General features: G+C 35.8%; 1 protein-coding gene across 2 annotated transcripts in view; it reads right to left on the bottom strand.

Annotated features, from left to right (window-relative positions):
- Window positions 1-4,369: 4,369 nt before the first annotated feature.
- LOC150075424 (signal transducing adapter molecule 2-like) overlaps window positions 4,370-23,735 on the bottom strand; it is a 203,681-nt gene continuing 184,315 nt past the window's right edge. For both annotated transcript variants that reach the window (XM_090389165.1, XM_090389166.1), the window contains exons 13-14: window positions 18,297-18,408; window positions 4,370-4,963 (exon numbers count right to left, since the gene is read on the bottom strand). In XM_090389165.1, the coding sequence (XP_090245291.1) occupies window positions 4,786-4,963; window positions 18,297-18,408 (290 nt within the window). In that variant the 3' untranslated portion in view covers window positions 4,370-4,785. The remainder of the gene's footprint in view (window positions 4,964-18,296; window positions 18,409-23,735) is intronic.

The raw sequence follows: 23,735 nt of genomic DNA, 5'->3' as shown, positions 1-23,735 counted from the left end.
GACACCGCTAAATTTCTATTTAATTGGCTTTTAAATTTCAATGAATTATTATTCGTATAATTAGATTTTCTAAATTAATTTAGAGTTTCCGCTGCAATATTTTTATTCTTGTTACCTTTCTCTTCCTTCCCTGTTAGAATTGAATTTAGGTTTAACTTTGTTTTTTCGCTCTTGTCTTGCCGTACTGCTGGCATTATTTTAAACCTTATTCTAATTTATATGACTATATATATATATATATATATATATATATATATATATATGTATATATATATATATATATCTGATAATTAAAATAAATATGATATTTAAAATAAAAACATCAGCCAGTAGTACGGCAATAATGCAGAGCGAAACGAAACGCAAAATAATATAAAATAAACAAACAGGGAAGGGAAAGTAGAGATAATAGGACAAAAAGGTAGTCGATAATCCCCTGTATAATTTAGTCAATTAAGTCATTAAACCCAATTAATAAAATGATGTAAATTTAAAATAATGCCAATTATAAATAATTTAGCGGTACCCCCCTCGAAGGTACCAGTTCCAAATGACGTGAAATATCACAAAAAAAGGGTTAAAGAAACTACCAAAAAACTAAAATATATATTTAAGATATTAGTTGTAGTGGTAAGTTCTAATAGTGCATTAATAGACAAAGTTAAGCAGGCTATAATGTATAATACGAAAGCTAGTAAGTTATAGCTTCTCAAGCAACCCAACGCCCTATGCGTTATATATTTATATATATATATATTAAATTTGATATATTTATTATAATTGAGCCATTAATTAACTATTCATTTATGCATTTTACATACTTTGGGACTTAATTCTAAAAAAGTTTAAAATTAAAACTCTGGCTAAAGTCTCCTGGGGCTAATAATCATCCTCAGTAACAAACTAAAGTAAGATTGGCCCGGGAAGACTTTAACCAGAATTTTAATTCTAAACTTTCTTAGTTTAAGAGTACAGCACAAAAGATATAAATAATGAATTGTAAACTACTGTTTTGGAATGTGAGGTTGATGGTATTGTAAGGACAGCATTACAGGAGTGTAAGTATTCACAGTTATCCATTTACTTTATCTTATTAACAAAATTAAAAACTAATGTAAAACTATTTAAAACTGTTAAAACTTAATTCTTTATCTGATGTTTGCTAATAGCAATTTGTTAACTAATTTAAGACTAAACCTTAACTTTAACAAATAAGAAATGTATAATCAAATTAACGTGTAATGGCGTATGATCAAATTAATGGGTAATAATGTGTAATCAAAATTAACAACTTTACGTAAATCATATCACCATAATTTACCAGTTCAGCTGTCTTTACAGTTACTGAAGAAGTAGTAAAAAAAAAAAGGTACAGACACATCAAGAAACATCTAATTCTTTAAGAAATTAAAGACAGATTACACTCCACACAGGTTTAAGTGCTCATTATTTCACCAATTTTCAGTCGAGAATTTTCTTGTAGGAATTCTGTTCCTGTTTAAGAATATATGTGATAAATAAAATGATGCTATCCACATGCGTTTATATGGAATATAACAGCTGGCCAGGCTGAAATTAGAGCAACCAATAAATAATTAAACACTGTATATTACCGTATGCATGTGTCTACACACAAATGCATGCATATACACACCATGATCAAAGTGAACATTATTCAAAGATATATAAAATATAAAAATACTATCCAACAAGAATATGGTTACAGTGTAACTTCTTTAAAAAGCATTATATGGCATTAATAATAAAACTTTCAGAATTTAAGACTGTTTTTCAAAGGATATCAACTCTGAGTGTTATATCACTCACAGCATAAGCTCTTATAGAATAAGATTTGCAAACAATCAATTACATAATCTGAGAATTACATCAGGGGTTCACAATATGCAGCCCACCCACTAAAAAAAAATATATATATATATATATATATATATATATATATCTTTTGGCCCATTTAGACCTTAGGTATTTGATCTATTCATATAAAACCATAAACCTAAACAAATTTATTTGTTCCTCAGTGACCTCAATCATGAGGGAGGGAGAGAGAGAGAGAGAACAATTATTAAATTCTTTGCTATTACTGTGTGACTGCTAAACATTCTCTGCCAAATAGAGAATGTTTAGCAGTCACACCAATACAAAATCATTGCAAAATCTATGAAGGTTTGATGTGGTTTGGATTGCTGCTACTAAAAATGCTGGTCACCTCTTGACTTGCTATTCGGTTATCACTCTACCTACAGCCTACAGTTTGATGGCGCAACCCACTGATTACTGTATGATAATCTGACTTAGCTAGTAAAGGACTGCCAAATGCCTGTTTTAAATTAACTAAAAGTTTATTTCTGTATAATTTAAACTGAGGTTCCCACATGAAAACAGGCTACACCTATGGGTTATGGAAATTGCAACTTCTTTCAATGATTTAGGATTACAGGTTTATAAGGATAAACATTGAAAAATTTCAAAACTACAGGGGATACCATTTTGATTTTGGATAAATTGGATTTTAAGTGAAGTAAGGCAAATTGTAACACTGATTTCAAAGTAATCAGTAATTATTTAACTACCAATAGAAAATAGTGAATATAGTGCCTTTAGTATAATATCACACTGATCATTTGTTACATGGGCAAATAATATATGGAGAGTAATTTGAAGTTGTGTTCAATAAAATGTAAATTGTTTTTATCATAGCTTTTTTTTTAGGCTGGGTAAATTCACACATCAGGAATCACATATCCTTTATTATATTACAAATAACAAAGGTCATGAATTTCTTTACTAAAAGAAAGTATAAATTAATATTTTTATTATTTGACAAACTTAATTTCCGATACATTCATAGGACACATTCATAAAACTTTCATTTTAATGCTTGCACAATTCCTTTAACCCCATTTACGAGGGAAGAGACATAAGAATTGCTATAGTTAACATATTATATGTATATATATATACACACATACATATGAAACAAAATTTTATCTGCATAACTATAAAAGAATAATAATTACAGTTTTATTAAGTAATTTATCTTTAATAATTTGTTAATATAAAACAAGTGCAGACAAAAATTAAAGATTGGGGGAAAAAAACACACACACACATGTATGTGTGTAGATATGTTCAAAACTATTACAATCGATGGTACAGTGCTGACAGATTCAGTCATGGAAAATCATATGGTATCTGAAGAAACCATTCACAAGTTTCATATGTTCACAAATATAAAACCACAGATTAGCTGAAAATCCTGTGTGAGTAAGTGATATACTGGCTGATATTTTTATATACTTCATTTAAAATGCAAGTGACATCCCTGATTTATTTATATATTTTTTCTTTTTATATATATATATATATATATATATAAAATAATAAAACTTGGGTTTCACATCTCCAAGAATGAGTAAGAACATCAGAGTTGGTGTCAAAGATTGGAAAAAAAAAAAAAAAATTAGCATCAGAGTGTATGCCAGTGACGCTTCGAACTTATTTAATAAACTTTAAAACTGAAAAAATTTAATTTTACTGTTACATGTTTTGAAAGAAAAGTTTCAAAACAAAATAATTAAATTTTTATCTTATATTATGAAAATACTAAGCGAAATATAGCAAATACACAGATACACTAAATACATGTATCACTATTATGATAAAATTACAAAATAATTAGCGTATTCTAAATTTAACCTTTTCTTACATATTTACAACTACTCATATGCATTCAGCATACAATTTTTATTCATTCAGTAAATTTTGCTACAGTGCTTTGAGAAATGTTGCTAATATTTGTACTTAAAACTGAAAATGCAAAATAAATAATTATGGACAGATTAATATATGTGTGCATGCATTAACCAACCCTTCTTTTTTGCAGGCATACAGGTACAGAATATCAATATACATTATAAAGAAGGGAATCACTAACCATTTAATGAAAATTTAGTTCATACATTTAGAATGCAATTATATAAATGTTTATGTGACAAAACAAAATAGCAAAAATTGCTCGAACAACATGCTTGTATACTTCAAAAATATATTTTTTGTAAAACTATTTAACTTTTCAGAATAAGTTCTGGAAAAATGATATTATAAGCATTCCATATGACACTTCCATAAACATAGCTAGTGCCATTTAGTTTTTCTTAAATCTACAAATGGAAAAAATAATTAAACTAAATTCCTAAAACTATTAGTTTATTCATTCGAAAAAAAAAAAAAAAAAAAAAAATCAAAACCATATCATTAAATTGAATTCTAAAGTATGGACTGATCAATAATTAGCACTGCAGCAATTAAAGAAAATATATTTTTTAACAGACTGAAGTAATTTACAAAAGAATAAAGTGCATGTATTTTACATTATTTCAAAATTCAACAGACAAAACAATGAATACTGGTATCTGGTAATTTATAAAGCACTCTGGTTCAATTTCTTACCTCTCCTCATATATCTGCACATGCACACACAGAAATGTATTAAAAATTAGCCTACTTGGTATAAACTGTAGAACTATATGCACAAAGCAGCTGTTTCCCCCATGACAAAGGGTTTTTTAATTTCTTTTTCTATTTCTTCCCCTCCCGAGTAATAAACTGCAATGGAAGAGAAACCAGCTCTATTCTTCCACAGAATCCAGACAATGGCACTAGGGTGCATGCAGATTACTGTACAGAAGACTACTGTACAGTGAAGGTACACACCAGCAGTAAGCACTTCATAAATTCCCCACCACCATCACTTTTAAAAAAATCTCATAAGAGAGGCTGCTGTTGAAGTGGAAGAGGCTGAGAGGAAGGTGGAAAGTGAGCAGTTATTGGACCAGTAATAGGAATAGCAGCAACTGCAGGACTTCCAATTCTAGAATACATCACATCAGGATGAGTGGTTTGAGATACTGTGTAGCTACTGGGATATGATGCAGGAGGTATGCTGTGAAGATAAGAGTATTATTTTATATACTTTTTTTTTAAAGCAAATTAGTCAAATAAATTCTCTTATAAATATCATAAATTTCATTGAACCAAAATTTATATTAACACAATACAGAAATAATTAAAATCTGCTTTCATTCTTAAATCAGTAATTGTTTATTGCACAAAGTCAATATACAGTGCATTCAAACTACATACAGTAAACCATTTTTAAACAGTTGTTGTTGTTGTTGTTGTTATTTCGTTTTTAGGAGCATTAGCAACTAAAGCCATATTGCTCCGGGATAGGCGGTGGTCATTCCCTGACCTTTCCGCATCCTCCGTATTTGGGCTTTTTAACAGATGGAAATAACTGATGTCCACTTAACTAGATAACTCCAGATAACTATCTCAGTCTAGTGGAATTTATCATCAGCTAAAATATTTTCACAGCAAAGTGTCAGAGAGCCAGGATTTCCTCATCCATCACCTTCCATCAGCCTACCAAGCATGTCCCATATCAATGGGGAGGAATCTTCACCACCAGTGAGGATACTCAAGAGTTCTTCAATCTCTGAATAAGCTTTAGTCAGAGTTGTCACTATGGGGCACAGCAAATTTCCAAGCTCTTCTACTCCACACAATTAGCAAGTACAGTAAAATACAGTATTACATTTAATATTTTTTATTTCAGAGTACAACACTTTTTCATAACATTCTATAACTATTTCTTCTGAGTTTAATGGACAATAGAATTTAGCAGACAAACCTTATCCCTACACTATCTAAAATCACTTTACTGCCAAAACAATTAAAAAAAAAAAATCTACTCAGTACACCGAGAGTAACAGAGAGCTACACATACAAAAAATAAAGCATCAAACTTTAATTTGAATTTAGCAACCAATAAAACTGTTTTTTTGAATTTTTCTGGCACATCAGCAACTATGGCTATATTGTGCTGTACTTATGGTGGACAAAAAAATAAAACAAGACTGACCAAAAAAAAAAAAAAAAAAAATCACAAAGCCAACAAATAATGTTGAAATCCTAAGGAGAAAGGCTGCAACTCTTCCCTGGTGACCTGTATGCAATATTGTGTCCAACAAGGAGCATGAAAATCACAGCAGGAAAAAAGTAGTCAGAGTCCAAACTACATACGATATCTGACATTACATCACTTCAAAATGCTGAACAAGTAGTCTATTATTCTTAAGGGACATACAATATGTTTGTTTGTTATTTGGTTTTTAGGAGCAGTAGCAACAAATGCCATATTTCTCCGGAATATGCAGTGGTCATTCCCTGACCTTTCCGCATCTTCCGTATTTGGTGGTGACGGGGACATACAATACATGAGCTGTGTAATCCAAAAGCCTGGGTCAATATCCCATGCAGCAAACAGCTTCAGATTAGAGATAAAAAAAGCAACTGACACTTTTCTTATTTTTTTTTTTTTTTAGCATTAGTAGAGGCATATGATGCAAGAAAGCAAGCTTATGCAGCTTCAGCCAAAAAAAAAAAAAAAAACCTGCTCCCATTTCACCCCTCCGTTCATTCCAAATACCTGTCCAGCTCAGCCTTAAATTTATTTAGGCTATCAACTTCCACAACAAAGGATGGAAGTCTGTTCCACCAACCAACTACCCGCTGGCTAAAGGCAAACTTCCACGCATCTATCCTACATCTGTCTTTCCTCAATTTGAATTTATGCCCTCTCAGGTGATTATTCTGAGCAAGAGGAAGGATCCCATCAGCATTAAGCATGCTCAAACCATTCAAGGCTTTATACACCTCAATCAGATCACCTCGCAGGTGCCTAGAATCCAGACACTGTAATTTGCAAAACTTGAGCCTTTCTTCATAAGAGCAACCCTTTGTTCCATTCACTAATCTTGGTGCCCTTCTCTGTACTCGTTCCAAAAGCTCTACATCCTTCTTAAAATGAGGCCTCCAGACCTGTATACAGTACTCAAGGTGTGGCCTCAACATTGCCTTATACAAGGGGATAATCACCTCCTTATCCCTGCTAGAAAAATTCCTGAATATCATTGACAAGACGCTATGAGCTACTCTTGCAGACCGTCTGCACTGATCAGAAAACTTCATATCTGCCTGCACAATTACCCCCAGGTCCTTTTCGTTCTCTACCACTGTCAGTGTAGTAGCACAGAGTTGATACGTCACTCTGGGGTTACTGCTTCCCATATGTAGTACTTTACATTTGTCAAAGTTAAACTTCATTTGCCACCTCTCAGCCCATCTGCTCAACTTTTTGAGCAGATTATTCCTCAATAACATGAGACAAAGCATAGGATTATTCTGCAGACAACAAAGTAACTATTTCTTAGTTAAAAAAAAAAAAAAAGTAGAAAGATTACTACCATGAAAGTAGAAAGATACCCAGAAAAATAGAATAAAGACCACCATTTGAATAATTACATTAAAAAAAAAAAAGCTTTGACAGAATATCCATTAACAGTGACAGAACTAGACCAACAATTCATATAAAAAAAAAAAACTGTACCATGAATAACAAAGGGGTGGAAGATATGAACAGTCAAATGCAGAAGCAACATAAAAAAATATGAAGGTCAATTCTTCCTAGCAAACAGATTCTTTCAACTGCTGAAGCTATATCACAGTTGAATGCCTACTAATGTCATAACGAATAGTAATCAAACGACCAGTGGCAGATACAAAAAATGCATGGAATGCACATAAATTATCAGGTGATACAGAAGCCAATGGTAGATATAAACTAGTCTGTAATCAAGTCACAAAGGAGGATAGGCAAACTAAATCAGATTATGGGAAATCACTGGCAAAGAATGTGAAGAAAAGCAGCAAAGCCTGCTTTTTTTATATTAACAGTAGAAGGAAGGGATTGAATCACCTTGGCCAACTTTATGTCAATGGTTTAACTGTCGATGAACCTGCTCAGGTAACTGACAAACTGAGGTATTTTGCATCTACATTTACCTGTGAGGAATTCTTTAGGAAAGAAGTTGCTAGACATTTACCACTCTCTAAAAGGGAGATAAATGATTTTGTGATAACTGACAGAAAATTGGAAAAGAAACTGTTGAAGGTAAACATAAAAAAGGCAGCTTGAGGTGGATGGGATCTATCCAATTATAAAAAGGGAGGCAGTAAAGAAGATAAGCAAACCCTCAGCCACAATTATGAACGCATCCTTGGATTTGAGGGAGGTCCCTGTGGACTAATAGTATGCAAATGTATCCCCAATTCACAAAGGGAAATCAAAAGGAGACATGAGTAATTACAGACCCGTAAGTTTAACTGCTGTTCCAGGGAAAATAATGGAGTCACTGTTCAAAGAAGTAATGTAGGGCCATCTAGAGAGGAATGCAATTACACTGCAGCCACGCACGGATTGGTTAAGGGGTAATCTTGTCTGACCAGTTTGATCAGGTACTATGATGCAGTAACAAAGGAAATGGATGCAAAAAATAATTTTGAATACAGTAAACCCCCGCTATTCGCGGGGGTTACGTTCCTGAGAAATGTCGCGAATCCCGAAAACGCGAATACTGAGTTATGGCTCCCATAGTAATAAAGGGGATCCGTTCCAAAGTATGAAATATATAAGAAAAACTAGTCTAAAATTTTGTCTACGTATGTATTATATGTACCTTCATAATATGACTATGTACATAGACAGTACATAGTGAAATGCAAACATATGGCATCGAAATGAAAATAAGAAACAATTTAATATTAAATGTAATATTTATTAGAAATTTCAAATAAATCTTTCAAACCAGCGCCTTTGCTAGCTAAAAAACTTTCCCGCCAGTGCTATCACCAGTTTCGCTAAAGTGTTGATAAAGGAGTTTTACCTTTTCGCGAATGATGAGTGAACTTAACGGAATTTTATTTTGAGTTCGGTCTTCTATCCACAGATTTAAAGCCTTTTCCATTTTTTCTAATTTAACATCACGAGTTACAGAGCAAATTTTTGAAGCAATTAGCGCGTTTTCACGGACACTAAGGCAGATTTTTTCTTCCGATTTCTTGATTGATCGTACCGTTAACTCATTGATTTTATAATGTTTTGCCACTGAGGAGACACTTTCACCATTAGAAAGTTTGTCTAATAACTCAATTTTATTCGCCAATGTCATCACCTTCTTTGATATTTTCACATTTCTCTTTTTATTCGTAGCCATATTTTTGTAGGGGTTACAAAGAACTTGTCCACAATAGTCACTTTCTTCTGTTAACACACTCGAAAAAGTCTGTTTTATGCTGCAAAACGGTAGATTTATCATTTTTGTAAGCATATCAATTTATAAACATATAAATTAAAAGCAAACGACGAAACCTTCCATGACAAACGCATAACACATACTGAACAAGGATTAGCGAGAAACATCCACGCTCGCGATTTTGTCACCCCTCTCCCCCCACCCACTGAGCGCTGTTTTGACCGGGAAAGATAATTTTAGCCACGCCCATGTTTTTTATGGTGGAAAATATTCACGGCGCTTTAAAATTCACATTTTTTTAGGTTTCATTTTATATTAAATTGGCGATCGCGAATACGCGAAACCGCGAATACAGATACCGCGAATAGCGGGGGTTTACTGTATACTTATACTTGGATTTCAGAACGTTTGCAGTACTGTTGCTCATAAAAGGCTGCTGTACAAATTGAAGCAGTGGGGCATTAAGGGAGAGTTATTGCTATGGATAAAGGGATGGTTGAGTGAGAGGAGACTGAGAATGGTTATTAATGGACATTACTCCCCTTGGACTAATGTTATTAGTGGAATCCCTCAGGGTTCAGTGTTTGGCCCATTGTTGTTTTTGATATTTATTAATGATACTAATGAAGATATATCAGCTTTAATGTCCAGGTTTGCAAATGATACAAAGAATGGCAGGGTGGTTAATGACAGTAATCAAAGTAAGCTACTGACAAAATCTAGAAAAATTAAGCATATGGGCTGAGAATTTGGCTGTTGGAGTTTAACATTGACAAATGCAAGACACTGCACATGGTAGCAGAAATCCCAGATTAACATACCAACTGTGTGGTAATACACTCAGGTTAGTGAAAAATGAAGACATGCAGATAATTTAGCAGTCGGACACAAAGTTCTCTAATCAATAAAGACAGGCTTCTAGGACTGTTCATAGGGTTTTATCAATGATATACAGGAATTTCGCTAGCAAGGATAAAGAAATGATAATTCTATTGCACAAGGAAATGGTTAGGCTACATCTTGAGTCCTGCATACAGGTCTGGAGCCCTGATGAAAGGCTCCAGAAGTACTGGAATTTCTTTTTTTTTTTTTAAACAGATTCTTTTCAATTTGATTCAAAAAGCTTCTCCAAAAACCATTAGCAGAGGCATATGATGAAAAAAAGAAAGCTTATATAGCATCAGCCAAAAAAAAAAAACACATCTCTTCCCATTTCACCTATACATTCAAACCAAATGTTTGTCTAGCTCTGCCTGCCTTGAACTTATTTAAGTTGTTCACCTTTACTACAACAGATGGAAGTTTGTTCCAACTATCAACCAAACAATGGCTAAAGGCAAATTTCCACACATCTATTCTACAATTATCTTTCCTCAATTTGAATTTATGTCCCCTCAGGTGAATAATCTGAGCAAGAGAAAGAATTCCATTAGCATTAGTAGAGGCATACGATACAAGAAAACAAGCTTATGCAGCATCAGTCGGGAAAAAAACCCCTCCCATTTCACCCCTCCATTCATTCCAAATGCATGTCCAGCTCAGCCTTAAATTTATTTAGGATATCAACTTCCACAACAAAAAATGAAAGTCTGTTCCACCAATCAACCACCACCCGCTGGCTAAAGGCAAATTTCTGCATATCTTTTCAACGACTGTCTTTCTTCAATTTAAATCTATGCCCCTCAAGTTGTTAATTTGAGCAAGTGGAAGAATCCCATCAGCATTCAGCTTGCTCAACCCATTCAAGGCCTTATACACCTCAATCAGATCACCTCGCAGGTGCCTACTCTCCGGGTGCTACAATTTGCAGAACTTAAGCCTTTCTTGGTAACAGCACCCCTTTGTTCCCCTCACCAATCTTGTTGTCCTATTTTGTACTTGTTACTAGCAACTCTACATCCTTCCTAAAATGAGGCCTCCAGACCTGTACACAGTACTCTAGGTGTGGCCTGACCATTGCCTTGCCTTGTACAATGGGATAATCATCTTCTTGTCCCTGCTAGCAAAACAGTAGTAGTAGTAGTGGCATGTGATGCAAGAAAGCAAATGTATGAGCTTATGCAGCATCAGCCAAAAAAAAAAAAAAAAAAAAAAAAAATCACACCATTCCCTCCAAATGCCTGTCCAGTTCCTCCTTAAATTTATTTAACCTATCAACTTCCACAACGACAGATGGAAGTTTGTTCCAGCAATTAACCACCCGCTGGCTAAAAGCAAATTTCCGCACATCTATTCTACATCTGTCTTTTCTTAATTTGAATTTATGGCCCCTTAGTTTCGTAATCTGAACAAGTGGAAGGATCCCATCAGAATTCAGCGTGCTCAACTCATTCAAGGCCTTATATACCTCAATCAGATCACCACGCAGGTGCCTAGTCTCCAGCCACTGCAATTTGCAGAACTTAAGCCTCTCTTGGTAAGAGGATCCCTTCATTCCCCTCACCAATCTTGTTGCCCTTCTCTGTACACGCTCAAGTAAATCTACATCCTTCCTAAAATGAGGTCTCCAGACCTGTACGCAGTACTCAAGGCGTGGCCTGACCATTGCCTTATACAGAGGGATAATCACCTCCTTTTCCCTGCTACCAAAATTCTTATATATCATTGACAAAACCCCATGACCTGCCCTGGCAGCTTGTCTGCATTGCTCAGAGAACTTCATATCTGACTGCACAATTACTCCCAGGTCTTTTTCATTTTCTACCACCTTAAGTGTAGTACCACACAGTTGGTACGTTTCTCTGGGGTTACTTCTACCCATATGCAGTACTTTGCATTTGTCAAGGTTAAACTTCAGTTGCCACTTCTTAGCCCATCTGCCCAAATTATCTAGATCCTGTTGCAGTAGCACACTGCCATTACTGTCATTAACAACCCTGCCAACCTTTGTATCATCTGCAAACTTCGACATTAAGCCTGATATACCTTCATCAATATCATTGATAAATATACAAAACAACAGTGGACCTAACACCGAACCCTGTGGGACTCCACTAATAACATTAGTCCAAGAAGAGCAGCACTCATTGATTACCACAATCTGTCTTCTCGCACTTAACCATCCTTTTACCCATTGTAGCAACATACCCTTAATACCATTCTGCTCCAATTTGTACAATAGTGTCAAAAGCTTTCCTGAAATCCAAATATATGATATCAAAATTATTTTTTGCATCCAGTTCCTTTGTAACCACATCATAATATCCTATCAAATTTGTTAGACAAGACTTTCCCTTAACAAACCCATGCTGTGTCTGAATTATTGCTGCAGTCTTGTCTAGATGATCCTGCAATGCATCTTTAACCAGCGACTCCATTATTTTACCCGGAACAGAAGTTAAACTAACTGGTCTGTAATTACTCGTGTCACCCTTCGATCCCCCTTTGTGAATTGGGGATACATTTGCACATCTCCAGTCTGTGGGAACCTCCCCTGAGTCCAAGGATGCTCTCATAATTATGGCTAAGGGTTTGCTTAGTTGCTTTGCCTCCTCCTTTAATATAACTGGATAGATCCCATCCACCCCAGGTGCTTTTCTTACGTTTAACTTCAACAATTTCTCTTCCACTTTGCTCTCAGTTATTACAAGATCATTAAGCACCCTGCTACAATTTGATAACCTTCTGCCATTTTCAAACCTTAATAATTCCTCACGTGTGAATGTAGATGCAAAATACTCATTCAGTTTGTTTGCTATCTGAGCAGGATCATCAACAGTTGAACCATCGATGTCAAGTGGACCAATCAGATTCATCCCCTTCATTTTAGAGTTTATAAAATTAAAGAAATCCTTGCTGTTTTTCTTAGCAACTTTTGCCAAGGATTTCTCGTAATCTGCCTTCGCCTGCCGAACCTCCTTTGTGACCTGATTACAGATTAACTTATATCTGCCATAGGCTTCTGAGTCGCTTGATAATTTATATGCATCCCATGCATTTTTCTTCTCTGTTACGAGTCTCATTAGTTCATTTGACAACCATTTAGGCCTAAACCTTGAACAATATTTCTTAATAGGTATGAAACTTTTAGTAGCTTCCACGATTAATTCCTTGAATGCTTCCCACTTAGAATTTACTGTTGATAACATCGTCAGTTGATCCCACTGTACAGAATTTAAAAACTGTCGGAGACCACTGTACTCGCCTTTACGGAAGCAAAAACCCTTTCCTTTACCCCTGATGGTAATTAAATCTTTAAGTAAATCCCACGTCAGTACACTGTGATCACTGCCACCTAGTGGTTCTTTTATCTGCAAATTCCTAATACATGAATGATCACTGCTGATAACCAGATCAAGAGTATTACTTTCTCTGGTTGCCTCTCGAACATGCTGCTGCAGAAAACAATCATCCAATAAATCTACAAAAGTCCGACTAGTGTGTGAATGCCCAACCCACAAGTTCCAGTCAATATCTGGGAAGTTAAAATCCCCCATTATAAGACATTCCGATTTACTAGCCCACTCTATTTCTCTGTACAATTGTTCATTGTACTCATTCGAGTCATTAGGCCTATAACACACTCCTACTCTAATTTTTGCTTTCGCAGTGCTTATGTCACACCAAACTGACTCAAGAGTGCACTGTTCATCTATATCAACTGGATGCACTTCTTTTGATTTTATGTTTTTCTTTATTAACAGCATAACACCTCCTCCCTTCCTATCCTGTCTATCCTTTCTGTACATATTGTACTCCCCAAATTCCAGTTCGGCATTCCTTATATCTGTGTGACACCACGTCTCTGATATCCCAACAATATCCGCCTTTGATGTCTTGACCAACACTTCAAATTCATCAAATTTATTTACTATACTTCTAGCATTGGTATACATGCAAGTATACATGCACCTATTCCTATTCCCAGCCACTCTAACACATCCCATATACCCACCTGTTTCACGATGACTCACATCCATCCCTGAAACCCCCAACACCCCTCGCTCCAGGTCGCTACTTATTCTAATAGAAGTTCTTCAAGAATCACCTTCACCTCTGTCTACGGCTACTGTTAAACTATTAGTCCTTGTATCCCCCCCAAGCTATCAGTTTTCCGACCCACCTAACACTGCCTCGATAGCATCAGCAAATATTCTTGCACCCTTTCTATTTAAGTGTATACCATCCCTGTAGAAACAATCTCTCCTGTTAACAAGTACAGTCCAGGCTGAAAAAAATTCTATCCCTTGAGCCTCGCACAATCTTTCCAGGGCCGAATTGATCAACAAGGCTCTCATCATATACTCCCTCCTATCGTGTCTGGGCAGAATTGCAGAATTCCTATATATCATTGACAAGATTCCATGACCTGCCCTAGCACCTGTCTGCACTGCTCAGTTAACTTCATATTTGACTGAACAATTACCCCCAGGTCTTTTTCATTCTCCACCTACCTGAGTTTAGTACTACACAGTTGGTACGTTTCTCTTGGGTTACTGCTACCCATATGCAGTACTTTGCATTTGTCAATGTTAAACTTCAGTTGCCACTTCTCAGCCCATTTTCCCAACTTATCTAGATCCAGTTGGAGTAGCATACTATTTTTACTATCGTTAACAAGGCTGCCAACCTTTGTATCATCTACAAAGGACATTAATACTGATTTTATCTTCATCAATGACACTGATGAATACTGAAAACAACAATGGGCCCGGCACCAAACCCTGGGGGAACTCCACTAATAACATTTGTCCACTAAGAGCAGTGTCCATTGATTACCGCTCTCTGTCGTCTCACACTCAACCATCCCTTTAATCATTGTAGCAACTTACCCTTAATGCCATACCTCTCCAATTTGTACAGCAGTCCTCCATGTGCAACAGTATCAAAAGCTTTCCTGAAATCCAAGTATATATCAAAATTATTTTTGACATTCAGTTCCTTTGTGACCACATTATAGTACTCAATCGAATTGGTCAGACAAGACCTCCCTTTAACAAACCCATGCTGTGTCTTAACTATTACTGCAGTCTTGTCTAGATGATCCTGCAATGCTTCTTTAACCAGTGACTCCATTATTTTCCCCAGAACACAAGTTAAACTAACAGGTTACTGGTTAAATAAACTAATAGTTACTTGTATCTCCTTTTGAACCCCATTTGTGAATTGGTGATACATTTACACACCTCCAGTCCATGGGGACCTCCCCGAGTCCAAGGAACCTCTCATAATTATGGCTAAGGGTTTGCTTGCTTCCTTTGCTGCCTCCTTTAATATAACTGGATAGATCCCGTCCACCCCAGGTTCCTTCCTTATGTTTAACTTCAACAATTTCTCCTCCACTTTGCTCTCAGTTATTACAAAATCACTTAGCTCCCTGTTAGAGTTTGATAAACTTCTGGCATTCTCCTCATTGAATTACCCCTCTTGTGAATTTAGATGCAAAATACTCATTCAGTTTATCAGCTACCTGAGCATGATCATCAACAGTCAATCCATCTATGTTAAGTGGTCCAATCTGATTCATCCCTTTCCTTCTAGAGTTTACATAAGTAAAGAACTCTTTGCTGTTTTTCTTTGCATCCTTTGCCAAAGATTTCCCGTAATCTGCCTTTGCCTGCCTAACCTCCTTTGTGACTTGATTACAGACAAGCTTATACCTGCCATAGGCTTCTGTGTCACCTGATAATTTATATGCATCCCATACATTTTTCTTCTCTGCCACAAGCCTCATTAATTCATCTGACATCCATTTAGGCCTAAACCTTGAACATTATTTCTCAGTTGGAATGAAAAGCCTAGTAGCGTCCAAGATTAAGTCCCTGAAGGCTTCCTATTTAGAATTCAACGTTGGTAATATCATCAGTTGATCCCACTGTACAGAATTTAAAAACTGTCTGCGACCCCTGTAGTCACCTTTACGAAAGCAAAAGCCCTTCCCTTTAGCCTTGATGGTAGCTATATCTTTAAGTAATTCCCACATCAGTACATTGTGATCACTGTCAACCCAATGTTTCCTTTATCTGCAAATTCTTAATGCATGAATAATCACTGCTGATAATCAGATCAAGAGTATTAACTCCCTCTGGTTGCCTCTCGAACATGCTACTGTAAAAAATTGTCATCCAATAAATCCAAAAATATCTTGCTAGTGTGTGAGCCACAAGTTCCAGTCAATATCTGGAAAGTTAAAATCCATGATTATAAGACATTGATTTACTGGCCAACTCTATTTCTCTGCACAATTGATCATTATACTCATCAGATTGATTAGGCTTATAACACAGACCTACTCTCATTTTTTCTTTCCTAGTGCTTATGTCACACCAAACAGACTCAACGTTGCATTGTCCACCAACACCAATTGGGTGCACTTCCTTAGATTTTATGTTTCTTAACTAACAGCATAACCTCTCCTCCCTTCCTGTCCTTCCTATCTGCACACGTACTCCCCAAATTCCAATTCTGCACTACTTATATCTGTGTGACACTACATCTGATATCCCAACAATATCTGGCTTTGATGTCTTGACTAGCATTTCAACTCATCAAATTTATTAAGTGTACTCCTAGCATCAGTGTACATGCAAGTATACATGCATCTGTTCCTATTCTTAGCTAACCTAACACAGCCCATGTATTTACTTATTCCACTATGACTCCCAGCAATCCTGGACATCTCCAGCACCTTGCTTTCCAGGCTGCTGCTGCTCATTCTAATAGAAGCAGTGCAAGAATCACCTTTGCGTCTGCCCGCGGCCACTGTTAACCTTTTAGTCTGTGTATTTCCCCCCCCCCCAAAGCTAGCAGTTTTCCGACCCACCTAACACTGCCTCGATAGCAGCAGCAAATATTCTTGCACCCTTTCTATTTAAGTGTACCCCATCCCTGTAGAAGCAGTCTCTCCTGTCAACAAGCACAGACCAGGCTGAAATAAATTCCATTCTATCTATAGAAGGAAGCATTGTTCTTGCTCAAATCATTCAAGACCTTATACACATCATTTAGATCACCTCACAGATGCTTAGTCACCAGACGTTGCGATTTGAAGAACTTAAGCCTTTCTTGGTAACAGCAACTCTTTGTTCCACTCACCAATCTCGTTACCCTTCTCTGTACTTGTTCCAGCAGCTCTACATCCTTCCTAAAATGAGGCCTCCAGACCTGAATGCAGTAGTCAAGGTGTTATTTGATGATGAATTGGGTCTAAAAACACAATTATATTTAAGTTAAAGTTAAATAATATTTAACTTAACACTTATAATATTTATGATTCTGTTTGTAGACTTTTGAGTGCCGTAAGGAAACATGCTTTGGTCTTGGGAATTCATGATTGAAAGTTGCTGGCTGCTAAACTAAGTGTACAATTTACCAAATTTATTAATAGAGTCATTAAGCTTCTACTATGAGTGTATTATATATGTGAAGTATTAATATATAATATATGGAATAATATAAGGAAGTTTTTTTCAAAACAAAAAACAAACCTTAGTATATGGCATTTCTTACTACTAATCTGAATGGTTAAATCAGTGTTAAGTGCACTTACAGCTCTGATAATTTTGAATGGAAAGTATTGCTCAACTGTCCAAAGTGTCATCGCTGGCTATTAGGAAGGGATTCATTTTAAATGAATCTTGAATGCAGTATCTGATCTGATTTTAAATAAATATTATTTAAAATTAAGCATAAGCAGAAAATCAAGTCTTATTGCTGCTCTTGTGGTTCCAATTTTCCTATTCAGTGACTGACACGAATGTGCCAATCATTCATGAGCACACAGACAGTCACTAACAATGTATGGACAGTGAGCACATGAATTAGTAAAAAAAAAAAAAAAAAAAAAAATCTACTTTGTAAATCTAGAATGCCAGCCATACATTCAATGCTTCCATCTACCACAAGAAAGGCTCTCAGATTAATGAACACAGCACAAATTAAATGAATATAATACATACTAAATCAACATGTACAGCATTTTGTAGTAAATGTTAAATTAATATGTAGTATATTTTTACTACTACAAATGTTCAAAGCTGTTATTATGTATGGTAACCCAATATTTAACAAAAAAAAAAAACCATTAAGGAAGAACTTATTTAACAGGGGAGTTTTTAATTTTTTAAATTAATAATTCAATCTTTTGATAAATTCGGATCAAATTTTAATTTAAAATATTACCTGTTATAGGAAACAGAGGCTGGACTTTGATAGTGTTGTTGTGAATTAGGTGCAGACATTTGTGGAGCTCCAGGCACTGGAGGACCCATTGCAGGATGGTTTGAAATTGAACCTATCAAAAATTCAGCAGGTGTTATTATTATTTTAAAGTAATAAGAGGCAATCGAAATAATTTATAAAGATGCGTCTGTTGATTCACTGAATTTAATGAATCAAATCACAAATAATTTGTTTTTCGTCAGCATAATTACTATAACATTATGATTATTACTATACTTAATATTGCTCATATACCATGTGAAATTAATAATATAGTTTATTAAGCTATTCGCCTAAACTACTATATATTAAGGTGATGTTTCAGGCATCTTACCAACACCAATCATCAGACCATGCTGTTGGGGGGAACAAAAAATAGAAAGGGTTACAAATTTAAATATAATACAATATTACAATTACCACTATTACAATTAATGTTACAATTACAAATATATGATTCTAAAGCAATTAGTTTGAATTACTGTTACAGTAGAAACCAGATAATAAATTGGGTAAATCTTAGGTAAATACAAAGAGATTAAATTCTTACCTGCTGGCAGACTCCTCTTGCCAACGCTCCCAGAAACCTGATGTGCATACAGGCAAGAGGCACTGCCACCAGTTAATTTATAGGCGAGGGATTAAGTCCAATAGCCAATAGAATTGTGCCAAGTTTTCTATCCTGAATCCAGGGTTCTTATGTAGTGGAAACCTGGAGTGACCTTTGATCTCATACTCTGAACATCAGCATTGGTGTGTATGCTGGTTCTGGTCTGGAGGGCTACTTCTCCGGACATTTGGCTTATTTTCTTTTCCTGGGTTTTCATTTCTTCTATTTTCTTATCAAAAAGATGGAAATATTGTGGGTTGAATTCGAATCCCTGTTTGCTATTGATTGCTGAGGCTCTGAACATTTTTATGAAGGCTTTCTTTTGATTTCTATTTCTTCTGTTTTCTATTGATTGTTGAGGCTCTGAACATTTTTATGAAGAAGGCTTCTTTTGATTTATATTTCCATTTTTTCTGTTTTCTATTGATTGCTGAGGCTCTGAACATTTTTATGAAGCAGGCTTTTTTGAAAATGTACAATATGGAAGAGTTCAAAAGTCCAACACAGTCCTCCATGCATTCCAATGTGGTGCCACTTGGAATTTCAACACTAGAATCCTTTCTACAGACAGCCAATACAATAGAAGGAAATTCAAAGGAGGAAAGATTTAAAAAAGAAGGACCAACAGACAAGACAATATGAGAGAGTTCATGAACAAATTCAAAAGAATGGGATCTGTAAATGATAAACCAAGATCCAGATGTCCACATGTCTCAGAGCATGAAGGTGGATGCAGTATGAGTCATCATCACAGAGGAGCCACCTTATCTGTTCACTGTTTGTTGGCCAGCTAGATTGCGAAATCTAATCCCCTTAGATTTCTTTGCACAGGGCTTTATTAAATTGGATGTCTATCAAACGAAGGTTGCAAGCCTGCAAAACTTCAATGGATTGTAATGGCCGAAACAAAATAATTCCACAAATGCTCTAGGACATCTTTAGAAATGCTGTGTAACGTTTTTTTATTATTAGCAATGGCCATATGGTGCAAGGAAGAAAAAATATAAAATAAAAAATAAATTAATAATAAAATAACAAAAAAATAAATAAAATAAAATGATAAAAATAAAATAATAATAAGAAAAAAAAATAATAATAAATAAATAAGAGAAAAGGAAATGGACAAACTAAGTGTTTCCCTCCTCCCGTAGGTAATTATTCAGCTGACCTTTGAATTTCCCCAAACTGTCAGCCTCTACCACCCATATAGGAAACTTTTCCAGTAATTTATAACTTGCTGGCTAAGATAAAACTTCCTGCAATCCAGTCTAAACATCTCCCCCCCCCCCGTAACTAGAAATTATGGCCCCTTGTTCTAGGATTATTTATAACCCTTGAAAATTTTGTCCTCATTCATTTTGCTTATGCCTCTCAGAGCCTTAAACACCTCAGTCAAGTCTCCTCTAAAGGTGCCTAGTTTCCAAGCTGTGCAACCCACATATTCGAAGTCTTTCCTCATACGGACGCCTTTTTCTGATCTCACCACGCAAGTTACACATCTCTGGACCCTTTCAAGAAAAACAATGTCTTTCTTTAGGTGCGGTCTCCATACCTGAACACAGTATTCCAAGTTGTTATTTGGTTTTTACGAGCATTAGCAACTAAGGCCATATTGCTCCGGGGATATGCAGTGGTCATTCCCTGACCTTTCCGCATCCTCCGTATTTGGTGGTCATGGGCTCGAACCCCGGTCTAATCAAGAAGCGTGTGCTACACACTGCTGCTCCTGCCCACCTGGCTACAGAGGCACCAGTATTCCAAGTGTGGTCTAACAATAGCCTTATATAATGGGATTATAACGTCCTTATCTCTACTAGCAATTGTTCGATACATCATCAATAGGACACCATGAGCCTTCCTTGCAACCTGTCTACAATGCTCAGAGAACTTAAAGTCTGACTGTATCATAACACCCAAGTCCCTTTCCTCCACTACTGGCTTTAATCCAACTCTGCCAAGTGTATAAGTTATTTTAGGGTTACTGTTCCCCAGGTGCAATACCTTACACTTTGCTGGATTTAAGCATAGCTGCCATTTTTCTGACTATCCCTGAAGTCTATCTAGGTCATTCTTCAGATAGGTCATGCTTGGTGGTGATAATTAACTCCTCTACCAATCTTTACATCATCTGCAAATTTAGACATCATGCCCTCTATCCCTTCATCAATGTCATTTATGAAAATCAAGAACAACAGTGGTCCTAATACTGATCCTTGGGGGAACCCACTTCTTACATCTATCCAATCTGAGGAATAACCATTTATCACAACCCTCTGCCTCCTGCCCTGAAGCCATCCAGCTATCCATCTAAGGCTTTTCCCTGCGATTCCAACCTGTTCCAGCTTATAAAGTAACCGCTCATGTGGGACTGAGTCAAATGCTTTGCTGAAATCCAACTAAACAACGTTGAAATTATTTCCAAAGTCCAGCTGTTGAGTGACCCTGTCAAAATAGCTAATCAGATTAGTTAAACATTTGATTTTCCCTTTACAAAACCATGCTGAGTATCTTTCAGAATTCTATTTCTATCTAAATGATCCTGAATTCCAACTTTTATCATTGTCTCCATGATTTTCCCTACTACTGAAGTTAGACTAACCGGCCAGTAATTTCCCACTTCACTCCGCCCTTATGTATTTGAGATACATTGGCACTTTTCCAATCCAATGGAATCACTCCTGAGTCCAGTGATGCTCGCATAATTAGCCTCAATGGTTCAGTGCATTCACTTGCCGCCTCCCTTAAGATTATAGGGTAAATGCTATCAACCCCAAGAGTCTTACTGGCCTGTAGGCTCAAAAGTTTTTTCATTAAATAAACATGTGAAATTTCAACATCATTAATTAAATTTTTTTCAACTTCACTCCCAGAATTTCTCATTGACGTGAAGGGTTTTTCTTCTGTAAATATCGATGCAAAGTAACTGTTGAGTTCATCTGCAATTTCAGCTGGGGTATCTAATACTATCCAATGTCCATTACACAAGGGTCCAATCTGGTTTGTCCTTCTCTTCTTTGCATTTATATATGTGAAGAAGTCCTTATTCCCCCCCCCCCCCCTTTGCTAGCAATTTCTCATAATCTGCATTTGCTAGCCTAACCTTTTCTGTGGCACTATTAGAGATCACTTTGTAGCTGTTATACGCTTCTGTACTTTTTATTGCTCTGTAAATTTTCCATACAGTCTTTTTCTGCTCAAGTAATCTGGCAACCTCATTATTCATCCAACTTGGAATCCTCCTCGTGGAGTATTTTTTTTTTATGGTATATATGCATTCAACGCTTCCGTGATTAATGTTTTAAAGTTATACCATAGTTCAATTGTATTTGCTCTCTGTGAGATATCTACCCAATTAATAGAGGCCAGGTAGCACCTTAAGCCGTTGTGATTTCCTTTCCTGAAGTTATAACCCATTCCTTTGCCTTTAACTACTGCTACCTCTCTCTCTTCATCGTCCACCATAGAACTCCATGATCACTTCCTGCTACTGGTTCCTGTACTGTCAGCCCTTTTATGTCATCTGGTTCATGGGTGATGATGAGGTCTAGAATAATCTTTTCCCTAGTACTTTCCCTGACATGTTGATACAAATAGCAATCATCTAGTTGATTTAAAAATTTTGTCCCCCATGTAGAGTTTAAATCCCATTTTCTCCACTCAATTAGAGGCAAATTAAAATTACTCATAATGAGACATCCACTCTTACCTGTCCATTCCATTTGCATGTAGAGGCTCTCATCATAATCCTTCACAATCACCTGGCCTGTAAATTACTCCCACTCTCATTATACCTTTGCTTTCAACTATCTCACACCATACAGATTCTATATTAGCATGCGAAATGTCTGAATCTGGGAAGGCTTTTGTCGCACTCAGGCTGCTTTTTTGATAAGAAGAAGCATGACCTCACCACCCCTTCTATCTTCACTATCCTTCCTAAATACATTGTACATACTGTACTGAAACTCATCATCCCCTATCTCCGGGTGGCACCACATTTCTGTAAGCCCTATTATGTCAGCATTACTTGTCCTAACTAGCAGTTTGAATTCATTCATTTTATTGATGACACTTCTGACATTACTGTATAAACAATTAAGACTTAGTGTTCTTGTATAGTTAACTTCCCTGACACATCCCTAAAAGTTATTTAAGCTCGCTTCCCTGGTATTAACCAGGGAAGCGAGCTACTCACTCATTTGAAACGTTTCTGCCCTTAGAACATCTTGCTAATATGTTCTGTTGGTTGGTTAACAAACAAGAACTCTTGAGGTGTGTGCAAGTGTTAATTTGACCAATTTAGATGTGTTTTAGCTGTGTAGAGATACTGATGAGGCACATGTTGAACCTTACTCTTAATTATTCAGTAAGTGTTAATCCTCTATCATTTTATAATTGAATTCCACATATTTTCCAGTTATTTCACAAAAATAGACAGGAAGTTTATAGCTACCATTTACAATATATACATATTAATTATTTATATTTATTCGACTTGAAATCTGTGCTTTACATAGGAACGTATTTAATGAAATTACATGAATTCTGTAACTCACAAATTTCATTTCCAGAAAAAAAGTATGCGAGCTTGGGGGAAGGGGTTACAAATAGAGAAGAACATTTGTAATGGCACCAATGCATAATTTGATGACTGTCACAGAAAAGAACAATTTTGTATGCATTGTCAGAAATATATCAGTTCACTATTTATATAAAACCTGTTTTGATGACGAATATTATTTATAAGAAACATACGCTATAGATCTCTTAGCAGATCAAGGTGAGAACAG

The sequence above is a fragment of the Mastigoproctus giganteus genome, chromosome 14 (genome assembly GCF_048544385.1).
Source record: "Mastigoproctus giganteus isolate SK-2022 chromosome 14, ASM4854438v1, whole genome shotgun sequence".
NCBI lineage: Eukaryota > Metazoa > Arthropoda > Arachnida > Uropygi > Thelyphonidae > Mastigoproctus > Mastigoproctus giganteus.
This window is presented reverse-complemented; position numbering and strand designations above follow the sequence as displayed.